Here is a 25,072-nt window from a genome sequence, read left to right on the forward strand (position 1 = left end):
AGCCCCATTAAGCCCCGCCCCGTGAGTCGACGCAAGGCTGTTACGATGGGGCCCGGCAGCTTTGTGGCGCTGCGACTCTGGGCGCAGCTGTGCCGCAGGGCCTTTTTCCCTCGCGCGTGGCCCGCGGCTAGTGCCGCGCCCCGTCTTCGGCTGCTGGCCGTGGGAAGGCCTACGGCGAGGGCAACACTCGGCAGGGCCTGCCTGGCCCCGGACCGAGCGCGCGGCCTGCACGGCGGGCCAGGTCTGGAGGAGCAGGTGGAGGGACTCCCGGAGTCTGGCACCGCAGGTACAGGCATGGAGTAGGGAGGCGGGTCCTTCGTGGATGCTGAGTTCTCCTCTCTGCATTTTTCTTGGGGTTCCAAAACTTATACAAAGCAGAACCGGAACGGCCTGCAAAGGTTGTTGGCACCAGCCTTGCATTTCACAGTGAGACCAAGAGATGAACTGAATCAGCCTCCGAAACCCCAGGCGTCCGTCCGAATAGCCACGCCGGACTCTTGGCATCACATCCTCAGCGTCCTCATCTCCCTTCACTCTCTTCCTAGGATCCCGAGAAATGGACTTGTCAAGAGTTGTTGGGGCGTGAGAATTCTGAGGAGGAGCTGGGGGCTGGGGGCTAAAGGGTGCAGTAAGAAGCGCTAATGGAGAAGGCAATGGCACCCCACTCCAGTACTCTTGCCTGGAAAATCCCATGGACGGAGGAGCCTGGTAGGCTGCAGTCCATGGGGTCGCTAAGAGTCGGACACGACTGAGCGACTTCACTTTCACTTTTCACTTTCATGCATTGGAGAAGGAAAGGGCAACCCACTCCAGTGTTCTTGCCTGGAGAATCCCAGGGACGGGGGAGCCTGGTGGGCTGCCGTCTTCGGGATCGCACAGAGTCGGACACGACTGAAGCGACTTAGCAGTAGCAGCAGCAAGAAGCGCTAATAGGAGATATGGCCAATTTAAGGGCCTCTGATTTGTGTAAGTTTTTAGACGCTTGAGAGATGGTAAACAGATCACACCTGTGAAAGATGAGAGGGAGAGGTTAACATCTAGCACCTTGAAAGTCAACTTTAAAGCTTAAGAGAACTGTAGGTCCAGAGGCTATAATATAATACATCACGGTGACAATCCAAGTATCTAAATCTCCAGGGAGGGGGGAACGGGGAAGATTTTCACAGATAACAGTTGTTACATAACCCAAATGACATTGTAAGAAAAACCTGAGAGTTCAGAATGAGAACTGCTGTTAAACTTCTAGCCCTCGAATTGGTAGGTCTGGGGCCACACATACTTGGCTAGGTCCGAGTTTCTCAGGTGAGGGTTGTGGGCCAGATACTACCTAAGAATTCCAGTTCCAAGTGCTAGTTCTGTGACCCTTTCTGGCTGGAATTCAGTTTAATATGTCCCAGAGTATTACCACCTCCCCAGATTGTGCTTCTGTTTTCCTCTCTTTGTGTAGCTCCTCTGCTTGAGCAGTGTTACTTGTCTCCTCAAGTACTGTAACAGCAGCAGTTATTGCTGGTGATGTGGTGGCTTCTGTGACCTGAGCACCTTCCCAGAAAAGTTGAGTAGTGCTATATGAAGCCAGAGCCCAGGTTCAACTTCCAGGAGGCCTGGGCCCTGTTGTTTTACAAAACATTTCAGATCTGAACACCTTCCCGGAGGAGCAGTTTTGCTGTCAGCTGCCTGCATTTCTGAGTGCACAGCACGTCTGTCTTCTCTTGGCCACCTGACACAACCACATCTTTGTGCATTTCAGATTACGCTGGTCTCAAGTTTGACATCGATATGCTGGTTTCACTTCTGAGGCAAGAAAATGCAAGAGACATTTGTGTCATCAAAGTTCCTCCAGAAATGAAATACACAGATTACTTTGTGATTGGTAGTGGCACTTCTACTCGACACTTGCATGCCATGGCCCACTACATTGTGAAAATGGTAGGATGCTTTCTTTTTCTTTGAAATCTTTAACTTAATGGAATAGTGTCAATGCATCAGACTGAAGAGCAGCACTTGAAAACTAAACCCGTCACAGAGATTATATGAGAAACCCAGAATTGGCACAAGTGTTTAATGTTCTTTGATGGTGAAAGTTATAAGGACCAATATCTAGCCTTAGTGGGTCAGGCTATTTCATATTCTTGTCTCTGTGACAAGGGAAAAAAGTACTAAAGTAACCTGAGGCAGACTAGAATACAGTATTACTGAGGGATTTCTAGAACAAAACTGTCCAATTACCCACTAGCCCTATGTGACTATGTAACTATAAATTAAAACTAAAAATTCAGTTCTTCAGCTGTACTAGCCACATTTTAGGTGCTTGGGGGCCACATGTGGCTTATTTATATTGAACAGTGCAAATATAAAACATTTCCGCAGTTGCAGAAAGTTCTGTTGGTAGTGCTGGCCTAGAGTTTAATTCAAATGAAAAGATTTAGTCCTTGTCTTCTGAAATCACAAGTCTAGTTGACGAAAGAAAAGGTAGTTCATATTCCAACTAGACTGAATAGGAATCAGAATGAGGAAGAAAATATACTTGGAACCTGATTCTGATACCACTGTAGAGGGAAACAGACTTATTTCACCCTGTTGAAAATTAGGCATGGAGGGGACAGTTAAGACCAAAAGAGTAGCTGGGATTGCCTTAGAGAAGAGTGGTAAAATAAGGAGACTGAGAACAAAACCTGGTGCAACAGGGCAGAACAAAGGAAGATTCTTAAAAAGGCGGGTAGTTGGAGAGAGAGGACTGGGAGGTCATGGAGGAAAAAGGACCTTAGGGTCTCTGTCAGAGATAATAGTAGAATAGAGTAAGTGAGACTTAGAAGTGACCATTGAACTTGGAGATGTAAAAAGAATGAGAGATTTTTCAGAGAAAGTTTCTGTGGAAGAGCAAGGGAGGGGAATAGAAATGACTTTTTACAAAAATTTTAGGTGAGAAGGGAGAAAAGGGCAAAGTCAAGAAAGTTTTGTTGTTCTTGTTTGTGGTAAAATGTGTATAACATGAGACTTATTTTAGTCATTTTTAGGTGTGCAGTTAAGTGGCATTAGTTACATTCGCATTGTTGTAGGATGGTTACTACTATCCATCTCCAGAACATTTTTCATCCTGCAGAAGACTCTGTACACGTTAAACCAGAACTCCCCATTCTTCCTGCCCCTAGCCTCTGGCAGCACCATTCTGCTTTCCGTCTCTGAACTTGACTACATAAATAAGTACCTCCTTGAGTAGAATCATACTCTATTTGCCCTTTTGACTTATTTCACTTAGCATAATATTTTTCAAGGTTTTTCTGTGTTGTCGCATGTGTTAGAATTTTCTTCTTTTTGAGGCTGGATATTTATTTTAATATATGTGTATACCATATTGTATCTTATCCACCCAAATGGTGGGCATTTGGGTTGCTTCTGCCTTCTGACCATTGTGAATAATGCTGCTATAAACATGAGTGGAGAAGTATCTGTTCATGTTCCTGCTTTTAATTTCAGAAGTGAAATTGCCAGATCACGGTGATGCTATGTTTGATTTTTTGAGGAACTGTCATATTCTCGAGCATAGTAGCTGTACCACTTCATGGCCCCACCAGCAGTGCACAGGTGTTCAGACTTCTCACCACTTGTTATTTTCCAGTTTGTTGATAAATGAGTCTGAAAGTGTGAAAGTGTTAGTTGCTCAGTCGTGTCCAGCTCTTTTTGACCCCATGGATTGTAGCCCACCAGGCTCCTCTTTCCATGGCATTCTCCAGGTAAGAATCCTGGAGTGGGTTGCCATTACTTTCTCCAAGGGATCTTCCCTACCCAGGGATCGAACCTGGGTCTCCCGCATGGCAGGCAGATTCTTACTGTCTGAGAGAGTCTAAGGATCATGAAGTAGTACTCCTGATTTTGATTTGCATTTCCCTGATAATTAGTGAGGTTGAGCATCTTTTCACATGGTTATGAGCCCATTTGCAGTGCTTGAATACAGTCCTTTGTCTATGTTTTAATTGATTTTGTGTGTGTGTGTGGAGTTGCGGGAGTTCTTTGCATAGTCTGAATATAAACCCTGTGTCATGTATGTGATTTGCAAATATTTTCTCCCATTCTATAGGTTGCCTTGTTACTCTGATAGTGTCTTTTGATGCACAGAAGTTTTTTAGTTTTTCTGTTCTTGCCTTTGGTCTCATATCCAAGAAATCATAGCCAAATCCAATGTCGTGAGGCTTTTTCCACCACGTTTTCTTTGTTTGGCTGTGTTGCATTGCAGGTGAGGTCTTAGTTCCCTGACCAGGGATCGAACTCACACCACCTGCAGTGGAAGCTTTGAGTCTTAACCACTGGACTGCTAGGGAAGTCCCTCCACTCTTTTCTTCTAAGGGTTGTATAGTTTTAGGTTTCATGTTGAAATCTTTGGTACATTTTGAATTAGTTTTAGTAGACGGTATAAGATCTTGCCTGTGGGTATCTATTTTCCCAACACTGTTTGTGGAAAGGACTGTCTTTCCCTGTTGAGTGGACTTGGCACCCTTGTTGAAAAAACATTTGAACATATGGGCTCTTTATTGAATTGGTCTGTAAGTCTGTCTTGATGACTATTTTGATTACTGTAGCTGTATAATAAGTTTTTAAATTAGGAAGCTTGAGATCGTCAACTGTGCTCTTTCCTTTTAAAATTGTTTGTGGCTATTTGGGGGTCCCTTTAGATTACATACACATTTTAGGATTTTTCTGTTTCTATTTAAAAAAAGAAAAGTTGTGGGATTTATAGGGATTGATTGTATTGAATCTGTAGATAGTCTTCACCATACTGTGTTCCAGTCCCTGGGTGCAGGGCATCTATTTGTTGGTGTCATCTTTGCAGCACTGTGTAGTTTTCAGTGTACAAGTCTTGCTCCTTCGGTTATGTTTATTTCTAAGTATTTTATCCTTTTTTATTCTATTGCAAACGGGATTGTTTTCTTCATTTCCCTTTCAGGTTGCTTTTTAAGTGTGCAGAAGTACAACTGATTTGGGGGTGTTGATCTCATATCCTGCAACTTTGCTGAATCCATTTTTTCTAACAGGTTTTTTGGGTACAGTCTTTTTGGTTTTCTTTATGGTATAAGATCATGTCATCTGCAAACTGAGATAGTTTTATTTCTTCCTCTCCAGTTCGGTTACTTTTTTCTTTTCTTTTCCCTTGCTCTAATGGCCATGGCTAGAACTTCCGGTACTGTGTTGACTAGCAAGTGGCAGAAGTGGGCATTCTTGTCTTGTTCCTGATCTGAGAGGTAAAACTTTCCGTTTTTTGTCATTGAGTTTGATGATAGCTAATAGCTGTGGGCTTTTCATATATGGCCTTTATTATCTTGAGGAGGTTTTTTTTTTTAATCTTTGTTGAGTTTTTCTCATGAAAGGCTTTGAGTTTTGTTAAATGGTTTTTCTGCATGTATTTGAGATGATTATATGGTTTTTGTTCTTCATTTTGTTAATATGGTTTATTGCATTGATTGATTTTCACGTGGAAACGTCCTTACTTTCCAGAAATAAATCCCTTGTGGTTTTGGTGTATTATTCTTTTAATGGGTTGAATTTGGTTTGCTAGTGTATTGACCTGCAGTCTTTTTCTCCCACCAGGTAAGCCCCACATATACATATATCCACTCTTTTCTAGGTCATTACAGAATATTGTGTAGAGTTCTTGTGCTATAAGTAGGTTGTTAGTTATTTTATAGTACTGTCTATATGTCAGTCCCAGTTGCCTAATTTATCCCTCTCCCCATCCCCTTAATGATAATTTAATTTTTTCTTTAATTGGGGTATAATTGCTTTACAGTGTTGTATTGCTTTCTGCTGTACAACTAAGTGAATCAGTTATAAGAATACAATATATCACCTCCCTCCTGAACCTCCATCCCACCCCTCTCGGTCACCACAGCCCTGAGATGAGCTCCCTGCACAGGTGGGAACCTTCCCGCAGGTTCCCACTAGCTAGCTGTTTTACCCATGGTAGTGTATACATGTCAGTCCCCATCTCCCAGTTCATCCCACCCCTGCCCCACCCCCATCCACCTTGTGTCTACACATCTGTTCTCTACACCTCCATCTCTGTTCCTGCCCAGCAAATAGGTTCACCTACATTCCACATATGTGCCTTAATATCCAATACTTAGTTTTCTCTTTCTGACTTACTTCACTCTGTATCATAGACTCTAGGTCCATCTACATCACTAATAATGACCCGGTTTTGCTCCTTTTTATGAATGAGTAATATTCCGTTGTATATATGTACCACATCTTAGTCCATTCACCTGTTGCTGGACATCTAGGTTGCTTCTATGTCCTGGCTATTGTAAGCAGTGCTGCAGTGAACGTTGGGGTGCGTGTGTCTTTTTGAATTATGGTTTTACCAGGTTATGTGCCCAGTAATGGAATTGCTGGGTCATACGGTAGTTCCAGCCAGTCCATTCTAAAGGAGATCAGTCCTGGGTGTTCTTTGGAAGGAATGATGCTAAAGCTGAAACTCCAGTACTTTGGCAACCTCATGTGAAGAGTTGACTCATTGGGAAAGACCCTGATGCTGGGAGGGATTGGGGGCAGGAGGAGAAGGGGATGACAGAGGATGAGATGGCTGGATGGCATCACTGACTCGATGGACGTGAGTCTGAGTGAACTCCGGGAGTTGGTGATGGACAGGGAGGCCTGGCGTGCTGCGATTCATGGGGTCGCAAAGAGTCGGACACGACTGAGCAACTGAATTGAACTGAACTGAACGGTAGTTCTAGTTTTAGTTTTTCAAGGAATTTCCATACTGTTCTCCAGAGTAGCTGTGTCAACTTAAATTCCCACCAACAGTGCAAGAAGGTCCCCTTTTCTCCACACCCTCTTAGACATTTAATGCTTGTAGATTTTTTGATGATGTCCATTCTGAAGTGTGAGATGATGCCTCATTGTAGTTTGACTTGCATTTCTCTAATAATTAGTGAAGTTGAGCATCTCTTCATGTGTTTGTTGGCCATCTGTATGTTTTCTTTGGAGAAATGTCTATTTAGGTCTTCTGCCATTTTTTGATTGGGTTGTTTTTTTATCTTATTGAACTGCATGAGCTGCTTGTGTACTTGGGAGATTAATCCTTTGTCACTTGTGTCCTTTGCAAATATTTTCTCCCATTCTGAAGGTTCTCTTTCTGTCCTGTTTATGGTTTCCTTTGCTGTGCAAAAGCTTTTCAGTTTAATTAGATCCTGTGTGTCTTCTATTTTTCATTTTCATTAATCTAGGAGGTGGATCAAAAAAGATCTTGGCTATGATTTATGTAAAGTAGTGCTCTGCATAGGTTTTCTTTTCTTTTTTTTTTCAGTTGGAGTATAATTGCTTTATTGTGTTGTGTTAGTTTCTGCTATCCAAAAAAGAGACTGAGCTGTATGTGTAACCGTATCTCCTTCCTCTTGAGCCTCCATCCCACCCCTCTAGGTCGCCACACAGCACGGAGCTAAGTTCCCTGTGCTACACGGCGGCTTCCCAGCAGCTATTGGTTTTACACGGGGTAATGTATACATTCCAGTGCTACTCTCTCAACTCATCCCACCGTGATGAATAGTGTCCCCAGCCCCCCCTGTGTCCACAGGTCTTTTCTCTATATCCGTGTCTGTATTCCTGCCCTGCAAATAGGTTCATCAGTACTGTATTTCTGGATTCTAATTAAGCAGTAATATATGATATTTATTTTTCTCTCTCTGGCTTATTCACTCTGTATGAGAGGCTCTAGATACATCTACCTCAGTTCAACTGACTGAATTCCTTCCTTTTATGGCTCAGTAATATTCCATTGTATGTATGTACCATGTCTTCCTATTCCTTTCATATGAGGTTGGACATCTAGATTGCTTCCATGACTACCGTAAATAGTACAGCATTGAACATTGGGGTGCATGTGGAGTTTTTTATTTTTTTTTTTAATTATGGTTTTCTCAGGTTATATGCCCAGTAAGGGATTCCTAGGGCAAATAGTAGTTCTGTTTTTAGATTTTTTCGTCATTAATGATCTTCTGTTTATTTTTTAATGGGCATATAATTGCTTTAAAATGCTGTGTTAACTTCTGTCCAACAGTGAATCACCTATATATACGTATATCCCTTCCGTTTGGGCCTCCCTCCACCCCAGCCCCCTCCATCCTACCCCTCTCCGTCCCTCTGGGTAATCGCAAAGCAGTGAACTGAACTCCCTGTGCTGTAGAGCAGCCACCCACAGCTGGCTGGCTTACACATGGCGGTGTGTTTATGCAGTTCTGCCCTCCCAGTTGGTCTGACTCTCCCTGTCCCGTGTGTCCATATGTCCATTTTCTACTTCTGCAGCTCTGTTCATGACCTGCATATAAGTTCAACTGTATCATTTTTCTAGATTCCATGTATATGTGTTAATATATGAGACTTGTTTTTCTCTTTCTGAGTTCACTCTGTATGAAAGGGTGTTGCTGAACCATGAAAGACGCTGGGTTTCTCGGCCTCCCGAGGAAAAGAATTCTATCCGGGGCCAGTGATGAGGCTTGATCACTTGGAGCTTTTGTGTAATAAAGTTTTATTAAAGTATAAAAGAGAGAAAGCTTCTGACATAGACATCAGAAGGGGGCAGAAAGAGTGCCCACCTGCTAGTCTTTAGCCGGATGTTATACAGCTACTGCTGCTGCTGCTGCTAAGTCGCTTTAGTCGTGTCTGACTCTGTGCAACCCCACAGACGGCAGCCCACCAGGCTCCCCCGTCCCTGGGATTCTCCAGGCAAGAACACTGGAGTGGGTTGCCATTTCCTTCTCCAATGCATGAAAGTGAAAAGTGAAAGTGAAGTCGCTCAGTCGTGCTGGACTCTTAGCGACCCCATGGACTGCAGTCTACCAGGCTCCTCCGTCCATGGGATTTTCCAGGCAAGAGTACTGGAGTGGGGTGCCATTGCCTTCTCCGAGAAAGGAGATGTCTCAAAGCTCAGAGTGGCACCAGGCCCCTCACCTACAACATGCATTTTGAAATAACATTGGCACCAGATGAGTCATCCCGGGCCATAAAATGATTGACATGAATCTTGAAGAAAGGCAGGTTTCCAAGTAAATATTTAGTTTTATTAGAATAGATTAGGAGAGCAGTGTATGAGTAAAACATACAGGTTTGTCAGGTCCATTCTGAGTCTTAGGTGGAACTGACTTGAAGACCGAGTCTGGGGTAAATGCGTAGTTCATTAACATAGCTTAAGACCAACATTTCCATAAAAAAATGCATTGGTTAGCTCATGGTTTGAGAAAAGTTAAGTTCAGGTGGAACCAGGTGTTGTCATGGCAACACAGAATTTTAAAAGAGTAGTTTGTTTCCTCCTGCTGCTTAACAGAGAGAAAAACTTAACAGAGAGAAAAACTGTCTGACACTTGCAGCCTCTTTCCTCCATTTGGAGACCCCTGGCCTTCCTGCCTGTTACCCTCGTAAGAGTCAAGGACCATCCACAGCACTACAGATGACCCAGTTTCTTTCCATTTTATGGCTGGATGATATTCCATTGTGTGTATGTACTACATCTTCTTAACCCATCCATCTGTGGCTGGACATCTAGGTTACTTCATATCCTGGCTTTGTAAATAGTGCTGCAGTGAGCATTGGGCACCACGTGTCTTTTTTAAAAACAATTTTATTTATTTATTTATTTTCGGCTATACTGGGTCTCTTTTGCTGCGTGAGCTTTCTGTAGTTGTGGTGAGCGGAGGCTACTCTCTAGTTGGGGTGCATGGGCTTCTCAGTGCATTGGCTCCAGGGCCTGCGGGCTTCGAGCCTCAGCGGTTGCAGCACGTGGGCCCAGCAGTTGTGGTTCCTGGGCCCCAGAGCACAGGCTCAATTGTTGCGGTGCACGGGCTTAGTCACGATGAAGTACCTGAGATCCTCCCAGACCAGGGATGGAACCCATGTCTCCTGCAATGTCAGGCAGATTCTTTACCACTGAGCCACCAGGGAAGCCTCATGTGTCTTCTTCAATTAGAGTTTTCTATGGGTGTATAGGCTGAGTAATATTCCCTTGTGTATATACATATACCACATCTTTATCCATTCATCTGTGGATAGGCATTTAGTTTGCTTCTGTGTCCTGGATATTGTAAATAATGTGTTGAATATTGGGGTGCACATATCTTTTTGACTTAATGGTTTTCTCAGATTATATACCTGGGAGTGGGATTGCTTGGGCATATGATAGTTCTATTTTTAGATTTTTTTTTTACCACATTAATGATCTTTTATTTTTTAATTTATTTTCTAATTGGAGTACAGTTGCTTTACAGTGTTCTTGGTGTCTGCTGTCCAACAAAGCGAATCACCTACATGTGTACATATATACCCTCCCTTTGGGGCTCCCTCCCACTGCCATGCCCTCCATCCCATCAGCCCTTTATGTCATCACAAAGCCCTGAGCTGAGCTGCCTGTGCATACAGCAGCTTCCCGCTGCTTGCCTGTTTTACTCATGACACTGTATATATTTCAGCACTTGCCTCTAAATTCATCCTGTCCTGCACTTCCCCCATGTCCGTATGTCTGGGGAAGACTTCTGGGACTCTTTTCCTGCCCTGCTCGTATGCTCATCTGTACCATTTTTCTAGATTCCATGTAAGTGTTAATATACAATATTTGATCTTCTCTTTCTAACTTAACTCACTCTGTGTGACAGATTCTAGTTCCATGCACATCATTACAAATGACCCAACTTCATTCTTCTTTATCTCTGAGTAATATTCCACCGTGCGTGTATATGGGTGTGTAAACCGTATCTGCTTATCCATCCATCTGTGAATGGACACTGTTTGCTCCCATGTCCTGGCTCTGGTGAATACGGCTGCAGTGAGCATTGTGATGTGTGTGTCTTTTTGAATTACGGTTTTCTCTGGGTGTACACCCAGTAGTGGGGTCACTGGGTTATGTGATAGTTCTGTTTTTAGTTTTGTTTCATGAATAATGGTCTTTTTTTTAAATTTATTTTTAATTGAAGTAAAAGTGGTTTACATTGTTATATAGTTTCTTTTGTACAGCAGTGTGAATAAATTATAAGTATACATACATCCCTTCCTTCCCACCGGTCTGGGTCAATCACAGAGCATCGAGCTGAGTTTCCTGTGCTGCACCGCAGCTTCCCAGCACTTACGTGTTTTATACATGGTGATGCTTATGTGGCAGCGCTACTCTACCAGTTTGCTTCACACTCCCCTTCCCTTGGGTTCACACGTCCATTCTCTACTTCTACCCTGCAGATAGCATCATCTGTACCATTGTCCTGCATGCCATATCTGTATGTTAATATGTGGTATTTGTTTTTCTGACTTCACTCTGTATGACAGAGTGAAGGTCCATCCACATCACTACAAATGACCCAATATTGTTCCTTTTTATGGCAGAATAATACTCCATTGTGTACGTATATGTATATATACATACACACACCCACACCCCCCACATCTTTTTTAGGGACGATTATCTATTTTTAAATGAAACAAAGATGAATATTCTTAATGGTAAAAGGTACAATTCACAAAGAAGATAGACATCATAAACCATTAGGCACCTAATAACAAAGAAGCAAAAATACATAAAGCAAAAATCAGCAGAAAATAGAAGGGAAAAGAAAAAAATATATAGTCATAGTGAGACGTATTAACATTTCTCTGAGAATATTTTATCAAGTGCAGAAAAAATAAGAATAAAGGCATTTTGAATGATGTCATTAATAATTCAAAATATAATAGATTTCTATTTATATTAATTTGTATTCATCTTATATCCTACACAAATATATTTAAAATTTTGTATCTCATACATTGTTATTAGATGTCCATAGGACATTTAGAAAAACTGGCAAAAAGGTAAGTACTAAATTTCAAGGAGTAGAATTCTTTTTTTCTTGTGATTCAGTTATACATATATTATTTTTGAAATTATTTTCCATTTTAAGTTATTACAAGATATTGATTATAGTTCTGTGTGCTGTATAGTGAACTGCTGTTACTTTTTGGATAGAAATCTAGCATTCTATTTATACTAAGTCAAACAAGTGGAATCAAAATGTAGATTTTAATTTGATAAATTTGTTAGTTAGGCAAAACTTGTAAGTTTTCTAAAATATATATAATTATACATATTATCTATATATGTGTATACAAGGGCTTTTCTTCTATGCTTGATAAAGGCTTGAGAAAGAACATCCAAAAAAAAGAGATGGAGAAAGTGGAAAACAAACTAAATGAAATGGGAGCATTGAAAATGAAATAGAAAAAATGAAATAGGATAAAAGATCCTCATATAGTCCAGTTGTTTTTAAACATGGCTGCTCATTAGAAACATACTTGGAACTCTGACCAAAATACAGCAATACCTGGGTATTTGTATTTTTCAAAAAATTCCAAGATAATTTTGATATGCATTTGGATTTTTAAAAGGATTATAAGGTTTTCTATTAAATGGTTGTTTTGGTGATATAGAATTCTGTTATTTTTCTGTTGACCAATCATGATGCACTTAAGTGAGTAATAGTTCCATAATCATAATATTGAAAGATGTTTATCAGTTTTCACAATCAGTAGCTAGACAAAAAATAAAAGATAATTACAATTGCAAACCATAATGGGTGCATAATTAACCTAACAATATAAAATAATTACATTCAATTTGGGGGGGTCAAGCGGAGTGATGTGGTAAGTGGAAGTGCATGCATGCACATGTTTTCATCTGCTCAGTCTCTGTCTTTTGGTTGGTGCATTTAATCCATTTACATTTAAGGTAATTATCGATATGTATGATCCTATTACTGTTTTCTTAATTACTCTGGGTTTATTTTCTGTAGGTACGTCTTTTCCTTCTCTTGTTTTCTGCCTAGAGAAGTTTCTTTAGCATTTGTTGTAAAGGTGGTTTGGTGGTGCTGAATTCTCTTAACTTTTGCTTGTCTGGAAAGCTTTGGATTTCTCCATCAAATCTGAATGAGTATCTTGCTGGATAGAGTATTCTTGGTTGTAGATTCTTCCCTTTCCTCACTTTGAATACATCCTGCCATTCCCTTCTGGCTTATAGAGTTTCAATTGAGAAATCAGCTGATAGACTGATGGGAGTTCCGTTGTATGTTGTCGTCTTTTCCTCGTTGCTGTTAATATTTTATCTCTGTCTTTAATTTTTGTCGGTTTGATTACTGTGTGTCTCAGTGTGCTCTTCCTTGGGTTTATCCTGCCTGGGACTCTCTCTCTCTGCTTCCTGGACTTGGTTGACTATCTCCTTTCCCATGTTTGGGAAGTTTTCAGCTATTATCTCTTCAAATAATTTCTCAGGTCCTTTCTCTCTCCTTCTGGGACCCCTGTAATGCTAATGTTGGTGTGTTTAATGTTGTCCCAGAAGTCTCTTAGGCTCTCTTCATTTCTTTTCAGTCTTTTTTCTATATTCTGTTCTGTGGCAGTGATTTCTGCATTCTGTCTTCCAGGTCATTTTTCCGTTCTTCTGCCTCAGTTACTCTGTTAGTGATTCCTTCTGGTGTATTATTCATCTCTGTTTGTTTGTGCTTTAGTTCTTGTAGGCCTTGGTAAACATTTCTTGCATCTTCTCAATCTTTGCCTCCATTCTTTTTCTGATATCCTGAATCATTGCTGTGATTATTCTGAACTCTTTTTCTGTAAGGTTGTCTACCTCCACTTAATTTAGTTGTTTTTTGGGGGGTTTTGTCTTGTCCCTTTATGTGGGACGTAACTTTCTGCTTTTTCTTCATGATTAACTTTCTGTAATGTGGTTTTTGTTTTAGTTGCTATAGAACTGCGATTCTTCTTGCTTCTTCTGTCTGCCCTCTGGTGGAGGGGGCCAGGCTTGTGTAAGCTTCCTGATGGGAGGGACTGTGGTGGGGAAAAACTGGGTCTTGCTCTGGTGGGCAGGGTCTTGCTCAGATCCAACTATCTGCTGATGGATGGGGTTGCACTCTTTGCCTGATACCTTTTTGGCCTGAGGCGACCCAGCCCTGAGTTCTATGGACTCTCTGGTAGGGTTAATGGTGACCCTCAAGAAGGTTTATTTACTCCAAAGGGGACCTTCCCAGACAGCTGCTGCCAGTGCCCCCGTCCCTGTGATGAACCCCTGCCAACCCACACCCCGCAGGAGCCCCTCCAGCACTAGCAGGTAGTTTTGGTTCAGTCTGCTGTGGGGTCACTGCTCCTTTCCTCTGAGTCTTGGTGCACTCAAGGTTTTGTTTGTGCCTTCTAAGACTGGGTCTCCCTCACCCCCTAGTCCTCCAGAAGTCTTGTAATTGAATCCCTTCGGCTTTCCAGTGAAATTACCTGGGCATTCCCAGGCCCTCTGTCGGATCCCCAGGCTGGGAAGCCTGACGTGTGGTTTAGAACCCTTGCAACAGTGGGAGAACTTCTTTGGTATTATTGTTCTCCAGTTTGTGGGTTACGCATCTGGCAGGTATGGGATTTGATTTTATCATGTTTGTGCCTCTCCTACCGTCTTGCTGTGGCTTCTTCTTTGTCTTTGGACGTGGGGTATCTTTTTCTGGTAGATTCCAGCGTCCTCCTGTCGATAGTTGTTCAACAGCTAGTTGTGATTTTGGTGCTCTCGCAGGAGGAGATGAGTGCACGTCCTTCTACTCCACCATCTTGAATCTGAAGCCTGCCATGTCTTCTTAAGCCATTCATTTGTTTATGGACCTCTAGGTTGCTTCCATATCCTGGGTTTTGTAAATAGTCCAGCATTGAGCATTGAGTTCAGTGTGTCTTGTTGAATTATGGTCTTCTTAGGTTATATGCCCAGTAGTGGGATTGCTGGGTCATATGATAGTTCTGTTTTTAGGGGATTTTTTTTTTTTTTTTTTCATGAAAAGTGGTATTTTATTTAATTTTTAAAATGTATTTTAATTGGAGTAGAATTGGTTTAGAATGTTGCATTAGTTTTAGATGTGTGGCACTCTGAATGACTTACAAATAGATTGCCTCGAGTGTCCCACCCACCCCATTCCTGAGTCCCTCACCTCTGTGTCACCACAGAGCTTGAAGCAGAGCTTTCTGTTTTACACATGGCAGTGTATATATGTCAACGCTAGTCTCCCAAGCCATCCTACCCTTGCCTTTCTCCATGTCCACATGCCCCTTCTCTACGTCTGCCTCTCGATTCCTGCCTGGCAAATAAGTTCATCTGTACCATTTTTCTATATTACATATATATATGTCTTAATATATGATACTTGTTTTTCTCACTTCATTCTCTATGACAAACTCTAGGTCCATCCACATCACTGCTAATGCCCGTTTTGTTCCTGTCTATGGCTAAGTAATACACCATTGTATGGGCTTCCCTGGTAGCTCAGTTGGTAAAGAAACTGCCTGCAGTGCAGGAGACCTGGGTTCCATCCCTAGGTCCAGAAGATCCCCTGGAGAAGGAAATGGCAAGCCACTCCAGTACTCTTGCCTGGAGAACCCCATGGACAGAGGAGCCTGGTGGGCTCCAGCCCATGGGGTCGCAAGAGGTGGACGCGACTTAGTGGCTCAAGCACCACCGGCAGTACACCACTGTACCTACCACAGTTCTTAATCCATTTATCTGTGGACGGGCATCTAGACTGCTTCCATGTCCTGGGCATGGTAAATACTGCTGCATTGAACATTGGGGTGCAGGTGTCTTTTTGAATTACAGTTTTCTTAGGATACATGCCCAGTAAGGGATTCCCAGAGCATATGGTACTTCTATTTTTGGCAGTTTTATTTGTCCAGCATTATTGATCTTTTAAAAATTCTTTTGAGTTTGTTTTAAAATGGACTGCAATCAATTTACATTGTTATTTTTTGCTGTCCCACAGAGTGAATCAGGTGTATGTATACATATACACCCTACCTTGTGCGTTTTTCCCACTGCCACCCCTTCTGCCCATCCCTTTAGGTCATCACAAGGCAGTGAGCTGAAGTGCTGTACAGCAGCCGCCCACGCGTGTCACTGTGTGTGACAACGCTGCTCTCCTTAACTGGGCGTGCCTGTCCCTTTCCACGTGTCCATGTGACGTTCTCCACTTAAGCACATCCATTCATGACCTGTATGTAAGTTCATCTGTATCATTTTTTAGATTCCATACATGTGTAAATATAGGATACTTGATTTCTGAGTTACTTCACTCTCTGTGACAGACTCTAGGTCCATCCACATCAAACTCCAGGTTACCCAGTTTCCTTCCTTTGGGGCTGAGTAATACTCCATTATATAATCTGCCACATCTTCCTAACCATCTGTCTGTGGATGGACACTTCGGTGGCTTCCACGTCCTGGCTGTTGTGAACAGCGCTGCAGTGAACGTAGTAGTTAGTGCGTGTCTTTCTGGATTGCGGTTTTCTCTGGGTGTATACACATTAGTGGGATTGCTGGGTCATATGACAATTCTGTTTTTAGGTGTTTTTTTTTTTTCTCATGAATAATGGTTTTCTATATTTTAAATTGGAGTAAACTTGGATTTGAGTGTTATTTTCTGCTGTAAAACAATGTGAATGAATTATACATATATCCCCTTCCTCTTGAGCCTCCCTGCCTCACAGCCCTTTCCCCATCCTGCCGTTCTGGGGTATCCCTGAGCATGGAGCTGAGCTCCCTGTGCTGTACAGCTGCTTCCCTCTGCGCACTTTACTCATGTGGTGTATATGGCAGCTGCTCTACCAGCTGTCCCACCTTCCCCTCCCCGTGTCTACGTATTTGTTCTCTGCTTCTGCATCTCTATTTTTCCCCTGCAAATAGGTTCATCTGTTCCAGTTTTCTAGATTCCATATATTTGTGATAACATGTGTTACTTGATTTTCCTTGCTGACTGACTTCACTCGGAGAGTCTAGCCCATCCACATCACTGCAAATAGCACAGTTCTGTTCCTTTTATTGGCTGAGTAATATTCCATTGTATGCGTTCCACATCATTATCCATTCACCATTAGGTTGCTTCCATCTCCTGACTTTTGTAATTAGTTCTGCAATGAGCATTGGGGTGCCTGTGCCTTGCTGAATGATGGTTTTCTCAGAGTGTATACCAGTAGTGGATTGCTGTGATATGGTAGTTCCATTTTTAGTCTTTTTTCAAGATTAGTGAACTTTTATTTCTTTAATCTGTATGTTAACTGGAGTATAATTGCTTTACAATATTGTGTTAGTTTCTGCTGTTCAGAATAAAAGGAATCAGCTACTTGTATACATATATTCCTTTTTGGAGCCTCCCTGCACCCAGCCCATGCCATCCCACTGTCGTCATCACAGAGCACCCGGCTGAGCTCCCCGGGTACACAGCAGCGTCCCACCAGCTGTCTGTGAATGCCTCACACACGGCAGTGTATACATGGCAGAGCTCCTCTCCCAGTGCGTCCCCTTCTTCCCTTCCCTTATGACCGTATGTCCATTCTCTACTTCCGTGTCTATCCTGCCTTGCAAATCGTTTCATCTGTACCATTTTTCTAGATTGCATATATTTGTGATAATATATCATATTCGTTTTTGTCTTTCTGAGTTTTCTCTGTATGACAGAGTCAGGGACCATCCACAGCTCTACAAAAGACCCAGTTTCATTCCTTTTTATGGCTGAATAATGTTCCATTGTATGTATGTACCATATCTTCTTAATTCATTCATCTGTGGATGGACATCTAGGTTTCTTCCATGTCCTGGATATTGTAAATATTGCTGCATTGAACATCAGGGTGTATATGCATAGCTTTTGAATTATTGTTTTCTCAGATTTTATGCCCAGAAATGTGATTGCTGGGGCTTATGGTGGTTCTTTTTAATTTCTTTTTATGATTACTGATCTTCTTTCAGTTTTTTTAATTTGAATTTTAATTGGACTCTAATTGATTTAGAATACAGCTGATCACGCTGATCCAACAGAGTGATCAGCTGTATTTATACATAATCCCCTCCATTTGTGACTCCCTCCCACCCCCAACCTTCTTTATCCCACACCTCTAGGAAATCACAAAGCACCAAGCTCAGGTCTCTAGCTCTACAACAGCTTCCCACTTACTAGGTATTTTTCACATGGCAGTGTATATATGCAAGGCTACTCTCTCAATTGTTCTTACCCTCCCCTTCATGCATGTCCAAATGTCTATTCTCTACTTTTGCAGCTCTTTTCATGACCTGCATATATGTTTATATGTCTAATTTTTCTAGATTCCATATATGTGTTAATAAATAGTATTTGATTTTCTGACTTACTTACTACTTCACTCTGTACAACAGACTCTAGTTCCATCCATATCTACGAATGACCCAATTTCCTTCCTTTTTATGGCCGAGTAATATTCCATTGTATGTATGTACCACATCTTCTCAACCATTCATCTTTGGATGGACATCTGGGTTGCTTCCATGTCCTGGCTTTTGTGAGTAGTGCTGCCGTGAACATTGTGGTGCGTGTGTCTTTTTCAGTTGTGGTTTTCTCTGGGTGTATACACAGTGCAATTGCTGATTCATGTGGTAGTTCTGTTTTTAGTTTTTTCATGAATAATGGTTGTTTTTTTAAAATTATATTTAATTGGCGTGTAATTGGTTCCCAGTGTTGTGGTAGTTCCTGCTCTACAGCAGTGTGAAGGAAGTGTAAGTATACGTAAGCCCGCTCCCTCTGGAGCCCCCCTTCCAGCCCACCAGATCATGCTCACCTGAGCCCTCGCAGAGCATGGCGCGGAGCTCCCTGTGCTGGAGCAGCTCCCAGGAGCGGTGTGTTCCACATACGGTGGTGCAGACATGGCAACGCCACGCCGCCAATTCATCCCAGCTTGCCCTTCCCCCAGGTCCACATGTTCATTCTCTGCTTCTGCATCTGTTTTTGGCCTGCACATAGGTTCATCTGTACCAGTTTTCTGGATTCCATGTATATGTGTTAATATGTGATATTTGATTTTGTCTTTTTTACTTCACTCTGTGAGGTAGACTCTAGGCCCATCCTATCACTGCAGATAGCACAATTTCATTGCTTTTATTGCTAAAAATACTGCATCATTTCCAAATCTGCAAATTTTCAACCTCTTCCCATTCCCCTGTGGTGGACCTTTAGGTCCGTCCCACGCCTTGGCTTTTGTCAGCAGTGCTGCAGTCAACATCGGGGTGCGTGTCTTTTTCAATTATCATTTTCTCAGGGTATGTTAATAATGGGATTTCTGAGTCATATGCTATTTCTATTTTTATTTTCTTTTTCATGATAAATGATCTTTTAAATTTTATTTTCAATTGGAGTATATATATGGTTTACAATATTGTAAAGCTGTCCCAGGAGAATCACCTGTATGTGTACATATGTCCCCTTTTCTGCGCCTCCCCACTTCACACCACCCAGTCCCGCCTCTGCAGGTCATCACACGGCACCTCCCTGAGCTCCCCGCGCGGCGCAGCAGCTCCCCACCGGCTGCCGCTTTTACACATGGCAGTGTGGACGAGTTAAGACTGCCCTCCCAGTTTGTCCCCCGGCTCCCCTTCCCTTGTGTCTGCATGTCCATTCTCTGCTTCCGTGCCTCTATTTCTACCTTATAAATAGGTTCACTGTACCCTTGTTCTAGATTCCGTGTATATGTGCTAATACGATACTCATTTTTCTCTTTCCTACTTATATCAACGCTCCAGTTCCATCCATGTAACTACAAGTGACTCAAGTGTGTCCATTTTATTAGTAATATTCCTTTGTATGTATGTACCACAGTATCTTATCCATTCATCTCTGGATGGACATGTAGGTTGCTTCCATGTCCTGGATATTTTAGTAGTGCAGCGGTGAGCATTGGGGTTGCTTGTGTCTTTGAATTACGGTTTCTCAGATTACATTCCCAGTAGTGGGATTGCTGGGTTGTGTGGTAGTACCATGTTTAATTTTTTTATTACTGATCCTTTTATAATTACATTTTTTAAATTGAACTATAATTGCTTTTCAATATTGTGTTAGTTTCTGCTGTCCAACAAAGTGAATCAGCCATATATATTCATAGATCCTCTCCCTTTTTGCCTCCCTGCGGCCACCACCCCGTCTATCCCACCCTGCTAGTCCTCACAGAGCACCAAGCGAGCCGCACAGCAGCTCCCCACGGGCTCACTGGCTCACTACAGTGGTAGTGTGTATATGTCAACATTACACTCCCGGTTCGTCTCAGCCTCCTCTCTCCCTGTGTCCACATGTCCCTTCTCTGCTTCTGCGACCGTCACATCCTGCATCGAGGTTCTTCTGTACCATTTTTCTAGATTCTATGCATATGTGTTAATATACCATATTTGGTTCTCTTTCTGACATACTTCACTCTGTATGACAGATTCTCAGTACATCCACATCACTGCAAACGGCCCAGTTTAGTTCCTCACTGACTGATGTTCCATTCTATGTATGGACCACATCTTATTATCCATTCATCTGTGGATGAAAATCTAGTTGATTCCATGTCCTGGCTGTTTGTACATAGTGCTGCAGTGGACAGTGGGTATGTGTTTTTGAATTGTGGTTTTCTCTACGTGATGTGAGATCCATCCTGTATTGTGATAGCTGGGTCATAAGATAGTTCTTTTTTCCCCATAGATAATGGTGATCAGAGGATATTTGGTTTACATTGTTGTGTCAGTTTCTGCTATACAGCACTGTGAATGAGTTATAAGTATACATGTATCGTCTCCAGCCTCCCTCCCACACACACCTTTCCCCATCCTACCCCTCTGGCCACTGCAGAACATGAGCTAAGCTGTCTGTACTGCAGTTGCTTACTATGTATTTTACACATGGCAGTGTATATATTAGCAACTCTGCTCTCTGTTCATCCCACCCTCCTCTTCGCCTGTGTCCACTCGTCGTTCTCTATTTCTGCTTGTTTTTGTCCTGTAAGTCAGTTCATCTGTACCATTTTTCCAGATTCCATATTTTATATTAATTGGTCTTCCCTGGTGGCTCATTTGGTAACGAGTCCACCTGCAATGAAGGAGACCTGGATTCAGTCCCTGGGTCGGGAAGATCGCCTGGAGAAGGAAATGACAACCCACTCCAGTACTCTTGCCTGGAGAATTTCACGGACAGAGGAGCCTGGGGGGCTACAGTCCATGGGGCCACAGAGAGTTGGACACGACTGAATGACACTTTCACTAGAAATGGCCCAATTTTGCTCCTTTTTCTGGCTGAGTTATGTTATCCATCCCACCCTCCCCTTTCCCTGTGTCCACAGGTCTTTTCTCCACATCTGCTTCTCTATTCCTGTCCTGCAAATAAGTTCATCTGTACCATTTTTCTAGATTTCACACATATGTTGTTATATTTTCTGATCAGTCTATCCACATTTACTAAAATGACCCAAGTTCGTTCTTTTTTATGGTTCAGTGATATTCCATTGTATACATGTGCCACATCTTCTTTATCCATAGGTTTCGTCTATCTCCTGGCTATTTATTGTAAATAGTGCTGCCATGAACATTTGGGTGGGTTTTTCTTGTTGATTCCAGTTTTCTCAGGGTATTTAAAATTTTTTTTTCACGATTACTGATCTGTTTTAAAATTTATTTTTATTTGGAGTATAATTGCTTTACAGTGCTATATGTATACATACAGCCCCTCCCTCTGTGCTTCCCTGCCACCACCACTCCCCCATCCCGTCCCTCTAGGCCATCAGAAAACCTAACTCTGTGCTCCCCGTGCTGTGTGGCAACTTCCTGGTAGCTGTTTTACACATGGCAGTGCTGCTCTCCCAATTAGTTTTAGCCTTCTGTTTCCCTTCATCCACCAATTTGTTCTTCTGCATCTGTACCTTTTTTCTATATAACATAGAATATAAAATATTAACGTTAATATATGATGTTTTTCTCTATTTTCACTCGATTAACAGACTCTGGGTTCATCCATATCACTACAAATGACCCAGTTTTGCTCCTTTTTATGGCCAAGTAATATTCCATTGTATATATGTATTACATCTCATCCATTTATCTGTGAGTGGACATATAGGTTGCTCCCATCTCCTGGATATTGTAAATAGTGCTGTATTAAATATGGGGTGCATTTGAATAGCCTGAGCCTTGAAACAGGAAGAAACCTCTGCCTCCCAAGGGTGAAGGGAAGCTGTGATGGACAGAAGTTGGTGAGAACTGGTTATTGAATTTAGGCCTGTCTACCTCAGAAGCACTTTGACTGCCTATCACAATGGTTTGGGCTTCTGGAGAGAGCTGTGGACGTGGGTAGGATTTAAGGGGGGAGTTGTTATTAAGGGGTTTGGCATAGCTGTGAGAAATGAATAAGCATGTTCCCAAATAAGTCCAAGACTCCTCAGTAAGAATAGACGTCCCTCAGCCTCTTCCCCTTTAACATGTGACTTGGCTTTTTTCAGTACAAACACCTGAAATATAAAAGTGAGCCTCACGTTAAGATCGAAGGGAAGGACACTGATGACTGGCTCTGTGTGGACTTTGGTAAGTTACTGTATCACTAATCTCAAACTACGTTCAGTTATGCAAGGATCACGGTCTGGGTGTTTTCCCACAAAAAGTTTTTGATAGTTGTTTTAAGTTTTCTTTGGTTTTAACCTACTTGGTCTTTTTCACATCTGAAATCTTCATTTCACCTGTGTGTATTAAGTAGCCACACAGGTCAGAAAGCTGATGGCAAGCAGGATGAATAACATGGGAGAGATCCCCAAAGGCGGTAGAAGGCTCCTTGGTGTACATAGAACCTTGGCCTTAAGTAACTCCTGTAAGGAAGGGCATTGTAGGCACAGGGAATAAGAAAAGCAGACTGGAATTCTGAGAAGACCTAACAGATTTGCGAATTAATATACATAGTTTCAAAGTAATTCCCCAGAATGCACTTAATACAAAGGTAAAAACAGTGCCTGTAGAACTGTGCAGGCTCTGAAATCTTATCTTGTGAGCTAAAAGAGTTTTTTTGGGGTTGATAAAACATAGTTGTTCCTCAGCAAGAGCAGTAGCAACATCAAGCAGCATTTTTGGACTGGATGACACCTGAGCATGTAGTTCAAAGAGATGAACCCTGTGATCAGGTGCACGTCTTCTGCGATGGGCAGGAAGCAGGCCCGCAGCTACACTGGTAGAAACTCTCTGCCAAGGCTGCGCCCATCGGGGTTTCCCAGCCATGCCACTGCTAGCATTTGGGGCGGGGAGGGATACTCTGTGCGTTGTAGGATGCTTAGCAGCACCCTGAAAAGGTGAAAATTAAAAATGTCCCGATGGACGCTCATTATTAGAGAAATGCAAATCAAAACTACAGAGGGAAAAAAAAAAAAAAAAAACTACAGTGAGATATCACCTCACACAGGTCAGAACGGCCATCAAAAAGTCTACAAACAATAAATGCTGGAGGGGGTGTGGAGAAAAGGGAACGCTCCTGCACTGTCGGTGGGAATGTAAATTGATAAAACCAGTATGGAAGACTACCGGTATGGAAATTCCTTAAGAAACTAGGAATAAAACCACCATATGACCCAGCAATCCCACTCCTAGGCATATACCCTAAGGAAGCCACAATTTAAAAGATGCATGTATCCCATTATTCATTGCAGCACTATTTATGATAGCTAGAACATGGAAGTAGCCTAGATGTTCATCAGCAGATGAATGGATAAAGAAGTTGTGGTACATATACACAGTGGAGTATTACTCAGCCATAAAAAAGAATGCCTTCGAGTCAGTTCTAATGAGGTAGATGAACCTAGAACCTATTATAGAGTGAACTGAGTCGGAATGAGAAAGATAAATATCGTATTCTAATGCATAGGTATGGAATCTAGAAAAATGGTGCTGAAGAATTTACTTACAGGGCGGGAGGAGAGGGGGAGAGGTATGGAAAGAGTAACATGGAAACCTATATTACCATGTGTAAAACAGATAGCCAATGGGAGTTTGCTGCATTTCTTGGGAAACTCAAAAGGGCGAGGGATATATGTATACCTATGGCTGAGTCATGTTGAGGTTTGACAGAAAACAAAATTCTATAAAGCAATTATCCTTCAATTAAAAAAAAAGGTGAAATTGAAAAAAAAAAAAAAACAACAAAGTCCCTGAGAACCACTGTTGTAAGCAAACTCTCTCTCTGTGCCAGGAGACAGTATTTCTAAGATAAAACTCTGCCAGCGCTTAGCTCACAGGCTGTGCGGAATTACAGTGCTTCCGGATCGTCTACCAAGCGAAGCCTGACAGATCCCACCTTTGCTTGTGTAGGTTATCACAAGGAGTATTAAATATGATGCACTGAGAAAAGCACAGCATCACTTCAGTATTTTTGCTAGATGGTGTCCGCAATTTACATTTCTAATAAGTTCTCAGGTAATGCTGATCTGGGGTTCACACTTTGAGAACCACTGCTCCAGTTGTCACAGATTTGTGAGATCAGAAGGATAAAAGTAAATGAACTGCTTCTTCACTTGTGATTCTTATCTGTCCTTGGTAGGCAGCATGGTGATTCATTTGATGCTTCCAGAAACCAGAGAAACCTATGAATTAGAAAAATTATGGACCCTACGTTCTTACGATGACCAGTTAGCTCAGATAGCACCTGAGACCTTACCTGAAGACTTCATTCTTGGACTAGAAGATGACACTTCATCTCTGACTCCTGTGGAGTTTAAATGTGAATAAAATGAACTGCTTTAGTCATTTCAAATTTGGATTGAGTCACTTCTTTTAACCTAGTTAGTTGTTACGAAAACAGGTATTCTCTTTGGGTTCTAATCCTGACACATGGAAATTGTAGGTAAGTGAGCTCATTTTCAAGGGGTTCTTGAGAGTCCCTTGGACTGCAAGGAGATCCAACCAGTCCATTCTGAAGGAGATCAGCCCTGGGATTTCTTTGGAAGGAATGATGATAAAGCTGAAACTCCAGTACTTTGGTCACCTCATGCGAAGAGTTGACTCATTGGAAAAGACTCTGATGCTGGGAGGGATTGGAGGCAGGAGGAGAAGGGGACAGCAGAGGATGAGACGGCTGGATGGCTTCACCAACTCGATGGACGTGAGTCTGAGTGAACTCCGGGAGTTGGTGATGGACAGGGAGGCCTGGCGTGCTGTGATTCATGGGGTCGCAAAGAGTTGGACACGACTGAGTGACTGAACTGACTGACTGAGCTCATTTTCATGCCACGAATCATTATATTCATATTAAAT

At 42.2% G+C, this 25,072-nt stretch overlaps 1 protein-coding gene across 1 annotated transcript; it reads left to right on the forward strand.

Moving 5' to 3' along the window:
• MALSU1 (mitochondrial assembly of ribosomal large subunit 1) lies at window positions 1–24,572 on the forward strand. The gene is made up of 4 exons (XM_025290973.3): window positions 1–286; window positions 1,748–1,926; window positions 22,285–22,366; window positions 24,360–24,572. The coding sequence occupies exons 1-4, from the start codon at window positions 46–48 to the stop codon at window positions 24,545–24,547; spliced, it is 690 nt and encodes a 229-aa protein (XP_025146758.3). The 5' UTR covers window positions 1–45; the 3' UTR covers window positions 24,548–24,572.
• The last annotated feature ends 500 nt before the right edge of the window (window positions 24,573–25,072 follow it).

The sequence above is a fragment of the Bubalus bubalis genome, chromosome 8 (assembly GCF_019923935.1).
Source record: "Bubalus bubalis isolate 160015118507 breed Murrah chromosome 8, NDDB_SH_1, whole genome shotgun sequence".
NCBI lineage: Eukaryota > Metazoa > Chordata > Mammalia > Artiodactyla > Bovidae > Bubalus > Bubalus bubalis.

Coding starts and splice junctions, on each gene's coding strand:
- MALSU1 (XM_025290973.3), top strand. CDS start 46: ATGGGGCCCGGCAGCTTTGTGGCGCTGCGACTCTGGGCGCAGCTGTGC. Junction 287..1,747: donor CCCGGAGTCTGGCACCGCAG/GTACAGGCATGG, acceptor TGTGCATTTCAG/ATTACGCTGGTCTCAAGTTT. Junction 22,367..24,359: donor CTGGCTCTGTGTGGACTTTG/GTAAGTTACTGT, acceptor TGTCCTTGGTAG/GCAGCATGGTGATTCATTTG.